Here is a 20,465-nt window from a genome sequence, read left to right as displayed (position 1 = left end):
CCACTCCTAGTCTAGTCCCTATCAGGTCCCAGTCCCAAATAACTGGAAGGGTTGCATCACGCTGGGCTTCTGGTGTAAAATCTGTTGTGGTGACCCCTTTGGAAAATAAGAGATCAGTCAAAAATACCTTATTGATGAAAACTGCTAACTGCATTATGGATCTCTATGCCAGATCTCTTCTGGCATACCCAGTGCAGGGTGATTTGTCCATTGATCAGTATAAACATCTTGCTTTTTATTTGTTCTAATAGCTTTTACTTTATGGATAATGTTTAGCAAAGCCACAAATTCATACAACTGGGAATACTCTCATCGATCAAGACTCTAGAATCTGCTGAGGCAAATTTCCACATCCTCATCTGTGCACTCTGGTTCAAATAAATATGGCCAACCTTCAAGCCAAAGTGACTCGCTACCTAACTCATAGAAGATTTAGCTGCTTAGTTTCCAGAAAGTCAACGCATAGTTTGCGCAGTCACACAACAACCACAATAAAACAGAAAAATACCAACTTGAAATAAACTGGTCAACAACTGATTTTATATGTTCCTCGAGGCTAAGATGTACAGGATACAAATGCTTGTTACATTACTCAGTCACACTCCCTCCACAAATAAACAGCTGTGCACAGAAATAAGGTTTAGGTGTTATTTTCTATTTCATTTAGAGATGGAGTTACTTTTCCCTTCGCATAAGCTGGGAAATTTGCCAACAGAAACTGTTGCACATTTGATTGACTTTATACTTCATATATTTTAAATTGATTGTAGAGATGCTCGAAACAACAGTTTTTCATGGATGCATGAAAGTCTGCAGGGGACTTGTGGACACACTTTGATGGCAACATTTAAATGGCGCAGACCATCGTGCTTTACTTTACACTGAATTTGTTCAGTGAATGTATAAGATGATGTAAGTATTCAATGTTTCTGAAAGTATAAATGTGCTTCACTGCTGCACTGAAGAGTCTTTGGGAATCTAGAACCTTATATCTTAAGGATGTCTTTGTTGTTGTTGTTGGGTGTTTTTTCTTCTTTTTTTGAGCGCATTAACATTTATCCCTTCTGGATACTTCTACATCGTTATTGACCTCGAAAACCCCCATTGAAGTCAGGAACAGTGCAATTACCTGTCTACAAAGGGGCCATATAGAGCTGGACATAGGCTTGGCAGATTACTAGCAGACACCTCATTACTGCAGCAGACTTCAACAATAGGCCTGGGCATTGCTTCTTCTACATCTATCTGTCAAGTGTACTATTAGTCTGTCAAATGGGGACAGTCAGCACCATTAGGCCACCTTGATAATCAGACCTATTTACTCCCTCATTTTCCTCTTCTTCACTGTCAGTCTTTCAGTCTGGTAGGGGGAAAAAAAGCACTCCATTTCTCCATCCTGCCTTGCCTTCCCTCCCACTCATCTCCTGATTCTTTCTCAGACAAAGACAAGTTCAGTTGGTCATTATGTTCCTCAGAGAGTCGTTGTAATCAAATGTGGTATGCCCTCAACCAAGCGGGCCAAATTTAATTTCAAAATGTAGTCCCACACAAAGGAGATCTGGATGAAGCAATTACTATGTCACTGGTCTTTGATATAAATGTAAAGTTCATTCTACAATTAAAGTAAAACAGGGCTCAACTAGACTTCGTTCGATATTATATATTTTATCAGCGGATGAGAGTATGTATTTGCACATCTTTAGAGGATAGGAAACATGACATGAGCTATCAAAGTGCACGACTGACGAAAGGATCCGTGGACCCAGGCTACTAAAAACTTGTCACTTTCTTCCTTTCGAGACTCAACAATCTTTTTTTTCCACTAAGCAACTCCACTTTATGTTTGTTTAATTCCCCCAAGCTTTGCTTTTTACAGTTCGACCCATCCACAAACAGAAAAAAGGAAGAAAGCCTCATTTAAATGTTTCACATGGTCAGTATTTGTCCCTTGATAGGTGTTTTTTTGTGTACAAGTCAAAGCTCTACAAAAGCATGAAAAAATCGCTTGTAGCAAAAAGGACCATCAAAGTCAATATCCTCAACCTGTCATTTCCATTGGATGGGCTTGGCTCCCACCACACAAATCACACAAGCAAGTACAGAGACACAGACAGGGAGAATAAGAGGAAATAATACCACCCTGAAGCTAACCATAGCATGGACACATGTGCATCCATGTGAATACACATGGATGTATAGAAACACAAGCTTAAAAAAGTGTCCTCCAATCTGACACTTTAGTGTTGAACAGGGACGAGATTTGAATCTCAATTAGCTGCTACATACCTATAAAGCAAGCTGTGCTCTTTTTGCCCCACAATATAACATTTAACAGGCAATTTCCTCAGTTAAGGAAAGGAAGGGCTAGAAAGAGCATGTATGCATACCTCACCTGAACAATTTTCCTCTCTCTTCAAGGCCTGATTATTCACAGCGGAGAAATATGAAATCATAGTAGCCCTGAAGATTCCTAAGCCATGAAGTGTGGCTTCATAATGCACATGATGAATACTCTATTAGGATGAAATGATTCACAGTATTTACAATAATAGGGTATTTGCCATTTCACAAATTAAACTGAAACAAAATGCAGAGTAACCAGAATGTTCAATTCAATTTTTCAATTTCATTTAAGTTACACAGCGCCAAATCACAACAACAGTTGCATCAAGGTGCTTTATATTGTAAGGTAGACCCTACAATAATACAAAGAAAACAGAGAAAACCAGAACAATTATGTTACCCCTATGAGCAAGCACTTTGGCGACAGTGGGAAGGAAAAACTCCCTTTTAACAGGAAGAAACCTCCAGCAGAACCAGGTTCATGGAGGGGCGGCCGTCTGCCGCGATTGGTTGAGGTAAGAGGAGCAATACAGGAAAAAAACATGCTGTGGAAGAGAGCTAGAGATTAATAACAGCTATTCTCAAATGAAGAGAAGTGTATAAACACATAGTGGGTGAAAAAGCTGACAAAAGATGAAATACTCAATGCATCATGGGAATACCCCAGCAGCCTAGACCTATTGCAGCGTAATTAAGGGAGGATTCAGTGTCACCTGATCCAGCCTTAACTATATGCTTTAGAAAAAAGGAAAGTTTTAGGCCTAATCTTGAAGCACAAGTAAGCCAGAGAAACATGCTCTCTCTTTCTAGTCCTCTGTCAGTACTGTAGCTGCCTAAAGGAAGCATGAATGATGTAAACAGAATTGGTCTTAGCACGGAACCCTGTGGAACTCCCTAATTAACCTTAGTGTGTGAAGACTCTCCACTCACCATTTACATGAACAAATTGGAGTTTATACTAGATAGATATGATTCAAACCACTGCACGCAGTACCTTTAATACCAACAACATGCTCTAATCGCTGTAATAAAATATTATAGTCAACAGTATCGAACGCTGCACTGAGATCAGGACAAGCACGTCATTTGTAACCTTCACTAAAGCTCTTTCTGGACTGTACTGTAACAGAACACTTACCAAAAGTAAACAGCTAAAATGAAAAACAACATTGATATGGACAGCTTTTTGAATGGTCATGGAAGTAAAGGTACTTACCAGCCTGGTTGGTGGTGATATCTATGGAAACATGCTGCGCAGGGTATGGACTCTTATTGCTGACACCATTGACGGCCTGTATCTCGAAGCTGTAGACAGTATGAGCCAATAAGTTGCTGATGAACACCCTGGTCTCGGTCAGGCCCAGCTGTCTTGGAACAAACTCGACGTTGTCATCACAGTGGGAACAGGAACGCCGGTTGGCCTGGCACTTCTTGCACACTATGTTGTAGACGACATCATCACGACCACCCGTCTCCCTGGGGGCATGCCACTCCAGGATCACCGAGGTTTCATTGACAATGGAGATCACATTTCTCGGGCTGGATGGCACGCCTGTAGATATAAAAATTATGAAAGATAAACTTGAGGGTATCTGTGTAAAAGATGTCATCAGGCTGAAAGAAAATTAACACATTGCTTATAAAGAGGAAAACAAAATAGTTTCATACATTTCTCTCCTTTTACTTTTGTCATTTTACAACAGTCTAATAAATACAAATGCTGGTTTTGAGAGCAACTTGTCTTTTTCTTATTTTTCTTCATCTCGAGCACAATTTGGAATGCTAATTTATTCCATTCACACCCAGAGAGATCATACAGCGAAACGTTTGTGTCTATCAAACATTGGTTATTTAGCAAAATGCAGTGTTGCATGGAGTATTCTTATCCAAGTGGCTCTGGAGATTCACGCTCCCATTCACTCCCTCATAGCCCGCAGCTGGAGCGGAACTTCAAAAACGATATTCAGAAAGAAATCAAGAAATAATGAAACTCTTGTTTTGCTTGAGTGGTGGCTTAATATCAGGGTGCAGAAAAGTGCCTTGTTTGGCCTTCTGCAATTGCAGCACAATTCTTAAAGAGTTAAAATCTGTTTAAATGCCAGTGGAGAATTACTCTTAGCTGAGAGACCCTTCGACTGCTCAGAAGCAGCCCTCCCAGATACCAGACAAAGCTTTCCAAAACCCTTACCCTAGCTCCTTAGGTTAAGTGAGGCAGCCCTGCAGAGCTGATCTGGTAGCAATTTATCTTGCATAAAGCCTGACCTTTATCATTATAAGAGAAATTAAACTGACCTATTTCTAGACCCATGACTACAGTGAACCGAAAATCAACTCAATTCTAGAAAACCTTTTGAGGAATTACTCGACTCGCCTTCTTCCTCTTTTTACTTTATTTTAGCTTTTGACCACGAGCACCTACAACAATAAGAATTTTATACAGCACATGTTCATGGAAATGAGGAAAATAGTTACCTCAGTCTACAAAGACACAATTAATTTTTGCTGCAAAGCCACACACACATACTCGGTAAGCTAAGTAAAAAATGACAGAACACACAAGAGTGGGAATGGCTGTGTTACTTCTGCAACCTCGTCTCAGGGTCTCAAAAGCAGAGAGGTCAGAGAGACAAAGGGTGTAACCACACAGCGTGATTATTATGGTCTGGATGAGAGGGCCGCTAACGCTCCAGACAACATGGGCAAAAGGCACATAGAAACCAGCAAATTCATATGAAAATGTGTAAAATATGTCATAGGGTTGCTTGAGGGGACTGGAGGCAGTTTCGCAGTTAGGGACTATGGACTGCACTTCATGTTACTCACGCAGCATACATTTTATGTCATCTGTCACATAAATGCACTTGCTGGGAAAAAACATAAGCAGATCTGTTCATGTGGAAAATGCATGCCCAAACCCACAGACAGACTATGGTGTGAATTATATGTCTAACGTCCCAGTTGCAACAATACTCTACATATGCAGGGATGCTGTAAGCAATCACACAGGACTTCCACCTGTATGATGACCTGTACCTTGGCTGTTTTAATTTGCCACATGAAGTAATTTGGTGGCAGTTTTACTTGTAGCTCTTGGCAGACATTCCTTCAGTTACATCACACACAACATAATTTGGTTGTGTTTACATACATACTGCTACTACAGAAATAGATCATTTCTCCAATCCCCCTCCAAAAAGAACGCCCACATTTTTTTTTTCTTTTTTGCACCACTCTGCAAAGTAAAGACAGTGCACACAGCAACACAAAAAGCAGGCCATTAGCATAGGAACAGTAATGATACATCATTACACATGTGCTTTTCTATAATATGGGCAAGTGCAATATGCGCAAAAGTGTCTGTGCGAATAAGACTGGTGCAGCCATCCACAGTATTTATGTCATACCCTTTAAGCAGATGTGGAAATCAAAATGACACTTTATGATACGGCTAAATAAATCGACAGGGTCACGCAAGGTGAACATGGCTTCCTAGAAAGAAGAGACGCGGCGAGGCAGAAATGCACGGCAGCAAAAAAACACCCCTGAGTTAGTAGACAAAATGAAAGTCTGATCAATATTGTTATGAGTATTATGTCAAAAGTCCTACTGTGTTACTCCTCTCATGTGTTCCTCACACTCACAGGCTGATATGCATAGCGCCCTGTTACTAAGGGGGCTTTAAAATACCACCTGGACTGTAAAACACTACGGCCCAGTTTCCTTCCTTGGCTACTGATATAAAGAGAGCCCCAGTGCCCAAAATAAAAACGTCCAGATATTGTGTACTCATCCACCTTTTGAATGGTCTGAGGCTAGTGCTTCTCTTCTTTCAAACTGTTTGTTTTTATGATGTGAAAAAGGCCTTGGGGGGCCAACAGAAGGTCCCTGTGTGGAGATAGTGATCACAGCCAGAGGAGCCGGGAGAAAGAAAGAGGGGCTGTGTGGGCTGGTGAGAGATGAAAAAAACAACATGTTATAAGGATTAATAGTGACTCTGTAAGAGACTAAAGCAGTCAGAGTCGGAGTGTGTTCGTGTTAGCAGTGCTGCTTGTGAGATTTGGGTGTATTCACAGTGATGAGTGAGGAAGAACTGGGATATGAAACTGATAAAAGTACAATCTACACATCCATAACACTCGACAGTAGCTTTGAACCTTTCTTGACTCTGTGTGAGCGATACTTTAGATGTGTCAACGAGACTTAGGAAAGTTTTGAATATAAGTGGATGCTTGTGCCTGATAGTCTAGAGCATTATGTCTTCAAAGTCAGTACAGGAATTAGAGCAGGCTAGACAATTACCTTGACTTAGCTCCATTTATTACCAGTCACTGAGAGAGGAAACTGGCCAGCTGATGGCTGAGCTGTGGGAAGCACCCTTAACTGACTCCAGAAGTGGATTAAGAAAAAAAAGGCTTGTGAGAAAAGAGCAGAGATTTATTCACTTTGACAGCTTCCTCTCTTTTCCCTTTGAATTATAAAATCAGAGGAAAACAGCTAAATGGGATGATGAGGAAAATGAAGAAAAAAAAACAGATAAACCATTTCAGTTAGAAATTTTTATGGGTTTTGTTTGGATTACAAAAGCACAGACGACATTCGATAGGACTCCAGGAAGTTTTCAGGGGACAGGCCACAGATATGAGTATTGAGTGAGAGCCATAACACTCAGAACCAATATGGTACAGATTACGCATACTGAAATTCATCAGAACCATACTGCTTTCCTTGTCAGTTCCCATATCTATGCTGATTCAATTACCATCCAAAGATGTTCCCCATGAACCAGTTAGCAGCTGCATATACAGCTTTTTTTTTTTTTAATGTATAAACATAATAACATACACTCAACAAAAATATAAACGCAACACTTTTGTTTTTGCTCCCATTCCCCATGGGATGGACGTAGAGACCTAAAATTCATCCCAGATACACAATATAACCATCCCTCCCAAACAGTGGTCACAAATCAGTCCAAATGTGTGGTAGTGGGCACATCTGCTATATTGAGATAATCCATCCCACCTCACAGGTGTGCCACATCAGGATGCTGATCTGACATCATGAGTAGTGCACAGGTGTACCTCAGACTGCCCACAACAAAAGGCCACCCTGGAATGTGCAGTTTTGTCTCACAGCAAAATGCCACAGATGCCACAAGCAATGAGGGAGCGTGCAATTGGCATGCTGACAGCAGGAATGTCAACCAGATCTGTCGCCCGTGCATTGAATGTTCATTTCTCAACCATAAGCCGTCTCCACAGGCGTTTCAGAGAATATGGCAGCACATCCAACCGGCCTCACAACCGCAGACCTCGTGTAACCACACCAGCCCAGGACCTCCACATCCAGCAGGTTCACCTCCAAGATCGTCTGAGACCAGCCACCCAGACAGCTGCTGGAACAATTGGTTTGCACAACCAAACAATTTCTGCACAAACTGTCAGAAACCGTCTCAGGGACGCTCAAATGCATGCCCGTCGTCCTCATCGGGGTCTTGACCTGACTCCAGCTCGTCGCCGTAACAGACTTGTGTGGGCAAATGCTCACATTCGATGGCGTCTGGCACGTTGGAGAGGTGTGCGCTTCACGGATGAATCATGGTTCACATTGTTCAGGGCAGATGGCAGCTGAGAATGTCCCAGTTCTTGCATGGTCAGCATACTCACCGGACATGTCACCCATTGAGCATGTTCGGGATGTGCTTGACCGGCGTATACGACAGCGTGTACCAGTTCCCACGAATATCCAACAACCTCGCACAGCCATTGAAGTGGAGTGGACCAACATTCCACAGGCCACAATTGACAATCTGATAGACTCCATGCGACGATGTGTTGCACTGCATGAGGCAAATGGTGGTCACACCAGATACTGACCGGTTCTGGGTCCCCAGACCCCCAATAGCGCAAAAAACTGCACATTCCAGGGTGGCCTTTTGTTGTGGGCAGTCTGAGGTACACCTGTGCACTACTCATGATGTCAGATCAGCATCCTGATGTGGCACACCTGTGAGGTGGGATGGATTATCTCAATATAGCAGATGTGCCCACTACCACACATTTGGACTGATTTGTGACCACTGTTTGGGAGGGATGGTTATATTGTGTATCTGGAATGAATTTTAGGTCTCTACGTCCATCCCATGGGGAATGGGAGCAGTAACAAAGGTGTTGCGTTTATATTTTTGTTCAGTGTATTTAGAATTTGGCAGGGTTGCTTTTATTTTTCAGCATAGACTATACATTAAAAAATGCATATTCAAATCTTGCTTTGTCACACGGAGTACCTCCTGGTGTGTTGATGGGATTTGTTTTTTCTTTCTTTGACACAAGTCCACCCGGACCTCATGCACCATCACCTTTTCCCCTGCCTCCCCCGGACCAATTAGAACTGGTTTCACTGCTCGACTCCCGTCAGTTACCACTCAGCTTGTCATTCTTTTGACTCCACATACTGAGACACCCATTGTCCCAGCATGCTGGGTCACACCGACCTCTCTCCACTGAACCATGCTAACACATGAAAACATTATTTATTTATTTTCATTATTTATTTTTTTAAACACACGCACATCTGTGGGGTAGTTGGGGAATGTCAAACTGGGGCCTTGAGCTTGGGGATCAGAGTGAACATAAAACACTCACTAAAAAAGTCCAAATCAGAATGAAAAGGTTTCACACACAATCTTTGAAGCTTTATCAACATTTCTCTTCAAAATATTTGAATATGTTTTCATTTTAAAAACTGTTAAAACTGCTTTAAAATGAAAATTCAGATAGGAAGGAACATTTTCATTAACAAACCTATAAATGCACATCGCATCGACCAAACGCAGACTCTGGCAGTGTATGCACTGAGGAGCAACAGGAAACAGAGGGTCGGTCACAAAAATGTTAAGGAGAAAGATGATAAAGAAAACATATGAGCAGAGATTTCTTTGCTTAGGCTGAGATGGAACCAATACTTGAAAATACACAGAGAGGTACCAAAGCATCACCAATGGAATGACTACCGAGACAAAAAGGTTGAAATCAAAAAGGAATGAGAGTAAGCTTAAATGTTCTAGCTTAATTTTTGTGGCAGATAGAACCCAATCAACAAGGATATGTGCGTTTAAAAAAAAAGTCTCTATATTTCCTTCTCCAGACTAAAACACAATCCCTGGGTTTTCAAACTAAAGCTGGTTGAGCGTTTCCAAAATCTTGTTCCACCCAGAGCAGAATGGACACTGGCACAAAGGTAAAACTCGCATGTCTTCAAACAAAAACGTATTAACAGGGATGTAGCTGATTCCTCTCCTCAGGCATAGACTGAAGTCAGAAAAAAATGTCTTAGATAAAGGAAATCCGAGGAGCTGGTATTTAAAAGTGCATCTCTGCCTTGGCATATTCATACCCCCAACGGGAAAAAAAAGGTTGTGGGGGGTGGGGTGGTTAGCATGCGGCCTTCAGCTCACAGAGCCATGCAACAGACAATCCATCAGCGAGCTAATCAGACTGATCAGGAGCATAGAGCCCCTACGTGCCTGATGACGGCAAGAAGTGCTTAAGCTACAGCATCAAGCTACAGGCTGGTCTGATTTAAGCTACTCTAGCAGTGCTCTTATCAAGACCTGTAGTATTAAAGAGATTGCTACTAGGATCATCTCACTAGCCCCCCTGGCTGAGATCTATGACAACTAGAGCATCACGCCTAGCTGCTACTGTATGCTTCAGCCTTCAGAAAAAGCTTTGTGCAGACAGATTTGCAGACAAATTATTTTAATACAAATTGAAAAGCTGCTAACATTTGCTTAATATTATCAATATAATATTGCTAAAAGGGACCATTTCCAACAGATTTAGCATACAGCCTTTTGGTATGTTTTACTTAAGTGTGAGTGTATTAGTAAGCAGTTTCATTTTTTTGTCTGAATACAAACAGCAATGTAACTGGACTCCTGTTACAGAGTTATAGAGAGGACCGAGCACAAAATGAAGGAGAAGAGTGGGGCAAAGGAAAAAATAACAGAACTGACAGAGCAGATAAGACGAGATTGAAAACAGAAAAAAAAGGAGCCAGTTACATTTTGAAATGGAACACAGAGCATACGGATCTATTTAAGATGTCTAAGATGGAGCTGCTGTTGAGCTGAGATTGCTTGGGGGAAAATGCAAGGCCACAAAATAAAGGCTGAGGCTTTAGCTGATGGAACACTTGCTAATTCGTCAGGCAGTGCTGTAAACTATTGGAGAGCACAGAAAACTGAGAACATCTAAAGCCTAAACGGTACCAGCACAGCTCTGCGTTTGTCCTATGCAGAGCTAAGCACTGCTTTGCAGCCATGTTACATGTCTACATGTTGTAGCCATTTACTTTCACGTAGAGCTGGGCGATATGAGATTTTTTCATATCACGATATGTTTTTTTCATTTCAGGCGATAACGATATCTATCACGATATAAGCCAAATAACTATATTTGTAAGATTTAAATGTGCCGTTGCTCACAAGTAAAATGTGAAATAATCAGCAGCTTGTTTTTATTTAAATATTTATTTCCCATAATAAGTTCAACAGGGTAGATGTACTTAAGGAACATGAGACTTTTTCAGATAAATAAAGGCAAATATTGCAAACTACACAAAAGGCAGCCGCTAAAGCGTTTAAGTTTCAAAATAGAACAAACGAAACAGACTAAATTGTCAATTCCACTTAGAAACAAAATATTAATTCTAAAAATAAATCTTAGTTTGTTTTACAGAAGAACAGACAAAACTAACTTTTGTCAATATCAAATAAACTGAGAACTAAAAGGAAATTCTCAATCTCTCCTTGTTGTATAGCTGAGCTTTTCAAACAGTTTTAACAGTTACTTTAGTCTGACAAAAGCCGAATGACGAATTAGCGCTTCCAGTCAGAGACTGAGGCTACGTCCACGCGTACACGGGTGTTTTTGAAAACGGAGATTTTCCGTTTTCGTTTTAAAAAATAATCCCGTCCACACATAAAGGCAGAAATGAAGGAAAACGCTATGAACATGCCAAAGCAGCAGGTGGCGCTAGATTCCTAACCGTGCAGAAATGTTGGCCAATCAGAAGTCTAGAAGCCTCGGTGGGAAAAAGTAAACAAAGCTGGGGCATAGAAGCAGACCCGAGTCGTATGTGTGGACGGACAGTAACTGTGTATATGTAAGCATTTAAACACTGCAGAGTAGAATTAACAGTAACAGTATTGTAGAAATTCATTTCACCGAAACAATAACGTGGCGCACAGTGTGACGCATGCACCAGTTTATTGTATTTCCAGACTTGCTTTCGGCACAATTTACAGTGCACGCTACTCTGTTTTTTGTCAGACTTGAAATAGCCGAAATACCTTCACACTACGGAACTTCTATGGCTCTTCCGTTTGACAATCTCTCCGGCATTGGAACCGTCATCTGTTTTCTCTTCGGTCACGCTCGGTTGATTTTTCTAGTCGGCACACTCATTTCCTCCATTACGCGCTGGCTCCATTACCCGCTGCCTGCTTCCCAAACAAACACACGTGCGGCTTGGCACTTGTGCTGTACGTAACAAGTCACGCGACGTGACGCTGCGGCTGTGATTGGTTCGGCTCTGCGCTACTTAGTTTGGATTGGCTGACCTTTTTTTAAAAAAATTTTTTATTTTAAGAGGACAAGAGCGGCGAAGTCTATCGCGATAGCTTAATTTCTCTATCGAGTAAAAGTTATATCGCGATACATATCGTTATCGTTCTATCGCCCAGCTCTACTTTCACGTCAAGAACATGTGGTACAACCAGTCTGTGCGCTAGTCCTGTTTGTGCTATTGTTGCCGCAGAAAAGATAGAAGTTGTGACCAAGAGCTGAAATGAAACCTAGTGACGCCATCATCTTTGTGGTGATCAATGCTGTTGCCCTCATACCTGTTCAGGTCCACTTTTTCACCAAACGGCACTCTCCCTACGTGTAACGTCTTCCTCGGTGGATTAAGCGCTGCTGTGCACACCTTTCACATAGCCAAATCGTTCAGAGACAGACAGCCATGCTCCGCTGGGCATTCACTGCACCTTTTAGCCCCTTTTATTCATTTATTTATTTGTTTACTCATTTATTTTTTTCACAAAAGAATACATGGCTAAATAAGAACAATGAACTCAGAGTTTAGAAGCAAAAGCTATACAGCTGCTACCTGATTAGGAAAGTTCTATGTGCTTTTGAGTCCATTTGGGCCAATTAATCAGGTCTATGTGAATAAATGTGGGCTAAATGAACACATAACCACACCAATAATGCTTCCAGCCTGATGTTGTGAAGAGAACAAACCATTAAGACACTCCCCAGTGACAGTGAAGGAAGTGAGGTAAACAAACTTTTTGGGGTCTAACAATGCTCTCCCTCTGCATAACTGTGTGTCAGCAGGGATAACAGGAAGGCTTAGCATATTGCTTTTACATCATATTAAGATAACTATGATGCTGTGAGAGGCCTTATTGGATCTCCAGCGGATAACGGCAGGACAGTGTCGAAGTTTCACAGCATTTGCCTGAGTAATTAGGACTTCAGGGGATGATACTAGACACGGAGAAAGAACAACAGCAAAAACGAGAGAAGTGAGAAAGGATGTGGAGAGAGAGAGAGAGATAGCTGAGAGGAAACACAAGGAGCTCCATCAATCCTAAGAAGAAGACAATAAGAAGACAAGATGGGTGCTGGATAAATGCACATTCATATGCATTTAAATTAAAATAGATAACCCCGCGTCTCACCCTGTGATAGCCGTGATAGACCACTGGATCCTTTTCAGTTTGTCTCAGAAAATGCCAGAAAGTGCCATTTCTGACATTTTGTTTATATGTGGCTTTTAATATGTATTAGTGCCTTAGTGCGCAGCCAATCTAATTTATTGGATACTTACTGGTGCAAGGTTTATCTGGCTGATCACCATCCCCACGGTAGTAGCCGTTGCGGCACACGCAGATGGTGGCAGCCTCAGATGTGGAGCGGCTGTTAGGAGGGCACTGTAGACAAAGACTTGGACCTTGGGTCGACTTGAAGGTACCCGGTGGACATGCTGTGACAAGAAAAAAAAACACTGTTAGAACTGTAAAATACAACAAAAAAAGCATGAATTCAATTAAGGCAAGCACAAGGTTAAGCTATTTTTAAGTGATTTTTGTCAATTGCCTTTCTGCAAGTTACTCTTACCCCCTCCCAAACTCCGCTATATTTAACGCATGTCTTATTTTGCTCCTAATGTGGCTGTCATCGCTGGTGCTAGGAGGGTTAATTTATGTGGGACAGCAGTGGAAGATGTTATCAGAAATAGAGGTAATTGGCATGGATGGATGGCTCAAGGATGTGAACACGGTGCTGCAGCTTTGGCTGTATCCTGTACTTCTCCACTGAGTCCTCGCCCTGAATGTTTAGCGGCGAGCTCTGCATATCTATAATACAGGCATATTGATTAAACACAACTTAACTTAACCGAACTCTCTGAACTCAGTGTGATAGAGAGAGGGAAAACCCCAATACCTAAACAGATGTGTCTTGGATTACAGCCACCCAAGGTATTTATTTAATTTTTTTTCTTTTAACAGTGACCGATGGGTTTCAGGTTTCTGAAAAACAGCAGAGTGCACAAAAGCACAAAAGTGTTTTAACGTCTGAATCTTAAGATCTGTAGGCACACAAAGGCTTGGTGAAGAGCTTGCGGTAAATAATGATTTGTGTTCTTCTACAAATTCTACAGGTGTGACACAGCGATTTCAGGTAGTATAGCTGAACAGTTTGTAATCCCTCCTCCAGATAAATCCCACACTCCACCTGAGCTGTCAGATTTATCCAGTGAATGGCCGCCTCAGCCTACAAGACAGCATAAAGTCCCCAGGAATATCTAATGGAAACAGAGTTTGCCCTTACATCAAAAACATTTGGATCCACATTCGATGCTACCTATAGAGCTGAAATACTATACTATATCCAGACAGAGGACCATGCCTGAAACCTGTGCTTAGCTCATATTACTTTGGTTAGTGCATTACTCGCTCCCTCTTTGGGTCTGTTTGCTTTTGACCCGCTGGTTTGTTCTTCTGTTGGTAGACGCTTTTGGTCAATATTAAAATGAGCCGGCTGCGTCTTTGTTTCTAAATTAGGGCATTGTTAGCAGAAGCCTCCACACCCACTGGCACATTTTTGCATTGTGTTTTCATTTGCTTTGCTTAGTAAATTTGACCCCTCACTGTATGCAGACATATTTAAGCGCAGTACTGAATTTTTACTCATTTACGTTTTCCTCGTGCACAGCAGTGTGCAAAAGTTTCGGGCACTTTAAATGTTTTATTCATCGCCTGATACCAGAGCGATTAGGCTCTGATCATTTAAAAGTTATTCTGCAACTTTTAAATGAGTGGGGTGGCTGTAGCTCAGGTGGCAGAGCAGGTCAGCCACTAATCAGAAGGTCGGTGGTTCGATCCCAGGCTGCATCCTGGCTGCATGCCAAATGTCCTTGGGCAAGATACTAACCCCGTGTTTGCCTACTGGTGGTGGTCAGAGGGCCCGGTGGCGCCTGTGTCCGGCAGCCTCGCCTCTGTCAGTGCGCCCCAGGGCAGCTGTGGCTACAATGTAGCTTGCCATCGCCAGTGTGTGAATGGGTGAATGACTGAATGTAGTGTAAAGCGCTTTGGGGTCCTATGGACTAGAAAAGCGCTATACAAATGCAGGCCATTTACATGACCACAATCTCAGACAGGCTGCGAGAGTCATACTGGCCTTACTGATAAGAAGAACGAGGATTTCTAAAACAGTCCTGCCAGCACTAGTTTGTGGATGTTGGTGTGACGTGTTAAAGTCCCAAATTCTAAAGGCCACGGTGGACTATGAAGATTATTGTAGCTGATAGCATTGTGCTTAAGTGCAGGCAATAACCTAATCCACTCACCCCAATATCCCAAAAGAATACAAAGAGTTTCTGTGTGGTGTGGAGGGGCTTACTGAGTAAAATAACTATGATCAATGTCCTATGTCTTAGCAGGCTTACTGATGAGGGAGGATGCTCTGGCACTGCTGCATGCCAAAAGGGGAATAAGTTATACATTTAATGGGGCAAGGCTGTGTCTATTTGCCTGAGCGATAGACAGATAAAAACAGTCATTTTATTCATTTCGCTCACAAAGTGAAACACCTACCCAGCACTAAGATGCTTATCAAGAAAAACAATGACAGAGTTTATCAAAATGACGGGCCAGTGGTTTGGCTAAGTATTTCAAATATTAATAGAGACTGCTTAAATCAGTCCATCAACAAAATAGTTTAGTTTAATCTGACTAAGAGCCTTCAATTCTAATATAAACACGTTGCCAAACGGAGAGCTATTTAAACTAACAATGGTAAATGGCCTGTATTTGTATAGCGCTTTACTAGTCCCTAAGGACCCCAAAGTGCTTTACACAACCAGTCATCCACCCATTCACACACACATTCACACACACACATTCACACTGGGGCGCACTGACAGAGGCGAGGCTGCTGGACACTGGCGCCGCCAGGCCCTCTGACCACCACCAGTAGACAACGGGTGAAGTGTCTTGCCCAAGGACACAACGACCGAGACTGTCCAAGCTGGGGCTCGAACCGGCAACCTTGAGCCACTCCCAACTCTTGAGCCACGATCGCCACAATGGCAAGGTGTTGGGCCCATTCTCCCTCACTGCCAGGTCAAACACTAGAAAATATAGCACTGCATGAAAGGGAAACCTCCACTGCTAATTAAACAGGTCTTTGAGTACCTGGTCTTCAGGCTGGTTTTGCGGACTGGTCTCAAAAAGGGATTAATACAGTGGGTGATCTTGTTCATGAGAACTCTCTTCTTACTTTTAATCAACTGAAAAGCAAGTTTGGTCTGACCAATAAGGATTTTTTGAAGTACTTTCAGGTAAAGCACTATATTACTTCTAAATTGAAGGATTTGAATGGAGGGTTTGGTCTTTCTCCTATAGAATCACTCATGGTAAAAACTACCCAACTAAAATGTATCACTAAAAAGATTTATAACATTCTCTCTGATCTTAGAATGGATAACTCTAACAAAATCAAGGGCCAATGGGAATCAGACGTAGGCGCTATAGATGCTGAAGCTTGGGATGAGTTGTGTTGTCGTCCTTTTAAAGCCTTGGCATCTAATTCTATTTGGGAAAGGCAGTTTAAACTTATAAATAGGCTTTATATTACACCCGAGAAGAGACACATAATGTATCCAGCTTTGCCTAATCTCTGTAACAAATGTCAGTCTGCTGTTGGTTCCTTTTTTCATTGTCTGTGGAGCTGCCCTGTTATTCTACAGTTTTGGAGATCACTTATAGACAAGCTATGTACTATATTTAATTGCCGACTGCATCTGGGTCCAAGGACTTGCCTGTTAGGACTGAACGATGAGCTACCTGCCGGCTTTCGCAGCAAAGATCTCCTTCACATACTGCTGCACTACGCGCGAAAGTGCATTATGGTACTGTGGATTTCTGATAAGGCCCCATCTGTCAACCAGTGGCTACAGTCTGTGATATGCATCATGCCAATGGAAGCCTTCTCTACAGCACTTAAGGACAAACCTTTCCTTTTCTATCGCATATGGGACCCTTTTTTGGCCCACCTGAACACTCCTTCTGCTCAGAGGTTGAAATCGGGCTTACGGGATTTAGCCTGGCAACAAAGGGACGATTGTTAACCTTTTTCATTGTTTATTAATATTGCTGTTGGCTTTCTCTTTCTGCCTCCCACGTCCTGCTATACATGTAGATGCATCTTTGTCCTGTGTATGTATATGCTGGTGACTGCTGTTTTCCTGCTCTGCAATTAAAAGTTCCAAAAAAAAAACAAAAAAAAAAAAAACAGGTCTTTGAGACACAATTAAAAATATTATGCTTAAAAAATTAAAAATGCTGGACATTTTATAGATCCTATTTTCTGACATTTATAGACTAGGATTTGGCCAGCCCCTCTTATAAGCTGTCGGGAAGGATTAGCGATAAAGAAAGAATGAGAAGCAAATCAGGTTAAAAAGAGAGATGATTTATATACACACACACACACGCACACAAGTGAAGGCGATTCCCAGCGAGCCGCGGTTCTTACATGTCCTTTGGCTGGGCTGACGGACACACTGTGGGCTAACTGACTGACCTTATGTCTAGTCACACAGCAATATTTATCAAACATACATGATCAAACTGCACCAAGTCCAAATAGAAGAAGAACATATTGCTATTGCTATGTCGTGGATGTTTAAGACCTGTCTTGATACAGCAGATGTGCAAGGGTTGTGAAAATGTTACTGCATATAGGCAATAATGTTCCTACGGGTGTGTAGGGGGGCTCTTTTTTTAGTGTGGGACTGATAGTTTGCAAACTCTCTTGACTTGTAACACTGACTCCATGTGTGATGAGATCAAGCTTCTTCTAATACAAGAACATAGAGACTCTATAAAACTCTCCCTGGCCATATGTGGGAGCACATACCAGCTGCAGACCCATTTTATAAAGCAATAACCACCAACAATATCAGAGATTACAAGACGATAAAACGCAGATCAAAAATTCATTTTTAGCAGGAGAAGGGAAGGGATCTTATGTCTCATCATCTTTGCCACATAAAATTCAAACATCGGGGGAGCAGAGCACCGCACGCATGCAGATGGCGTCTCACAAAAGCAAGCAAAAAGCTTCAAATGCATTGCTCGGCTCTTCTGAAAAGGGATCACAATAGGTTGTTCAGCGTGTGTTTAATGGGGTGTGAGGAGAATATGTGCATTGGATTCTGCCCTCGGGTTGTGTGTTTACAGACAGACAGTAGCTGGGCTAGACACTCATAAATGGGAAAAAGTGAGGAGAAAAGCAGGAGAGCCCGTGCTGATTCAGCAGTCTGAGATAGCGGTGCTACAAATGAGTCTCTAAGCAAACCTATGAGCAAAAGAATACACACACACACTCTTAGATTCCTGTACACAACTCATGTAAATGCACACACTCCATAATCCTACGAAAACGCTCCCATACTGGCATCAGTGATATCACGTACTATGACTACAGCTGACCCGATTAAATGAGATGGCGCACCCGCATTTTCCGCCACTGGACTAAAACATGTTTGACAGAACCTGAGATAATTTAATACCTCTCCTTGGGAAAACCGAAGACGCTACAATCAGCATTACAGGAGGTGAGATAAGTGACAACCTGGCAGAAACAAAGCAGCCCCGCAAAGACGCAAGCAAACACTTTAGACACAACATAAGATTAATATCTGTCTAGATTAGAACCCCCGCTCTGGTTTTCTTCCTTAATTGAGGAAAGGTTTGCGCACTATTTGCTCTCAGCAATGACTTAATCCTTAAAACAGACAAAAAAAGAAAGCACAAGCAAAACACAAAAGCATAAAAAAAACAATTATGCAAATGTAACATGTCAATCCATAGGATCTCTTCAGGTAAACTGCCTCGTTCCTTTGCACCATAATGTTTTTTGGGTTTTTTTTTTTTTTTTTTTTGCTCTGGTGCCTGAAAACCTGTGCCTCGGGCGTACTTGCTGTTTTTCCTCTGTCTTCTCCCTGTAATTGACAAATCGTATGTGCATGAATGTTACCATTAAACTCATCAATTAGCGCCCTACTAGTCTGCCTCACAAAACCAGAAGGAGGAATAGATATGGGCAAAAAGAGAAAGTCAGAATGATAAAGTGATTTGAACTATTATGTCAATAACTCACAAAACTGCAAATGTCTCATTCGAAGAGCAGGCAGCCCCTAGAATGTATCGTTATGCTTTATTGATATTGGAACTGAGCCCAAAATCTTTCTTCCTGATTTGTGAATATTTAGATTGCAGGAGGTCAGGAGTTCCTGTGCCGCAGAAGGGGGATGGAACAAGGTGAAGAAGGAGAGGAAGAAGAAGAAGAAGGACGAGAAGAAAAAGAAAACATGTAGCACGCAGAGCCATAACTCATCAGATGTGTTGGTTTTCAGGGAGATGAAGGCTGTAATATTATATCAACAAGCAATTAGTCTCCCCAGTGGGGGAATAACCCACATTTGAAATGGCTGTATGCAGAAACAAAACATTCAGTCCTCTGAAGTGGTCCCTTCAGGACTCTCTTTGCATTGTTCAATCCTCCTGCTCACTTCTCTTTCCTGACTTCTCTTTGTCTCTCTCCCTGGAATTGCTTTCCCCCCCACCTTGTACCTTTCCTCCCGTTGTTCCTTTCTCGCCTTGATTGACAGCTCTGAATCTATTCGAAGGCTGGCTGTCTTTCTTTCCCTCCCTCTCTCTCTATCTCACTCTACAGTTAGTTGACGGAGGTATGGCAGCTGTGGATCGCTGCTCACTACTCATGACAGTCTAACTGGGATGACTTCATGTCATAGCAGAGCCTGAGCAGCAGAGTTGAGATGACGATCTCCTCAATGTCATTTTCCCACCTGGTTCAAGATTACTGATAATGACGACAACCTAAATCTCTCCGGCGTTAAGAAGCATGCAGACCACCTTTATACACCAAACTGTTAATTTGGAGAAAATGTTTCGCACAACATTGATGTATCGATTAGGCAGGACAAACAGGAGAAGATTAGCAATATGAGAAAGTCTCTGAGAGCAAGCTTTAAGAATGGTTGATGTGCAGAGCTGCTCAGGGGTTAGGCTAAGCAATATGCTCGGTGAGCGCATAATACAGTGCAAACTGCAGGCAATACATCAAACGTGGAAGCACACTGGGAATGTCTCGCATTAGCTGCATGTGTTTAAGGTGTGAAGTTGCAAAATGTCTATAACCCATAAGAATTGGAGGCAATTGGAGACGTGGGATTAATGGAGGTAGAGTGATAAATATTACATTAGCTTGTCAGGGAAGCATCACTAGGTGTCGGCTAGATAAAATGGAAATGCGCGAGTCAGGGATTGAAGAAAGCCAAAGGATTATGACCAAGACAAGATTGGAAACAGGTCTCCTGTGCAAAAACCCAATCAAAGTTACAGTATACTGTACTAAATCCTTTCCCTGACTTTTATATGGGAATGGCTCCCAGGCATGCACGAGGTTTAAAACCGCTGTAAATTGCTTGACAGATAATTGTGGGAAAAGCAATCAAACATG

At 42.0% G+C, this 20,465-nt stretch overlaps 1 protein-coding gene across 2 annotated transcripts in view; it reads right to left on the bottom strand.

Moving 5' to 3' along the window:
* Positions 1-20,465, bottom strand: part of ephb1 (EPH receptor B1) — a 184,737-nt gene that overhangs the window by 61,922 nt on the left and 102,350 nt on the right. For both annotated transcript variants that reach the window (XM_085389992.1, XM_085389993.1), the window contains exons 4-5: positions 13,243-13,398; positions 3,560-3,895 (exon numbers count right to left, since the gene is read on the bottom strand). In XM_085389992.1, coding sequence (XP_085246118.1) covers positions 3,560-3,895; positions 13,243-13,398 — 492 coding nt within the window. The remainder of the gene's footprint in view (positions 1-3,559; positions 3,896-13,242; positions 13,399-20,465) is intronic.

Source organism: Rhamphochromis longiceps, linkage group LG18 (assembly GCF_057381845.1).
Source record: "Rhamphochromis longiceps isolate RC_006_pf linkage group LG18, R_longiceps_female_GT1.1, whole genome shotgun sequence".
NCBI lineage: Eukaryota > Metazoa > Chordata > Actinopteri > Cichliformes > Cichlidae > Rhamphochromis > Rhamphochromis longiceps.
The sequence above is the reverse complement of the archived record's forward strand: the minus strand, read 5'-3'. Positions and strand labels throughout refer to the sequence as shown.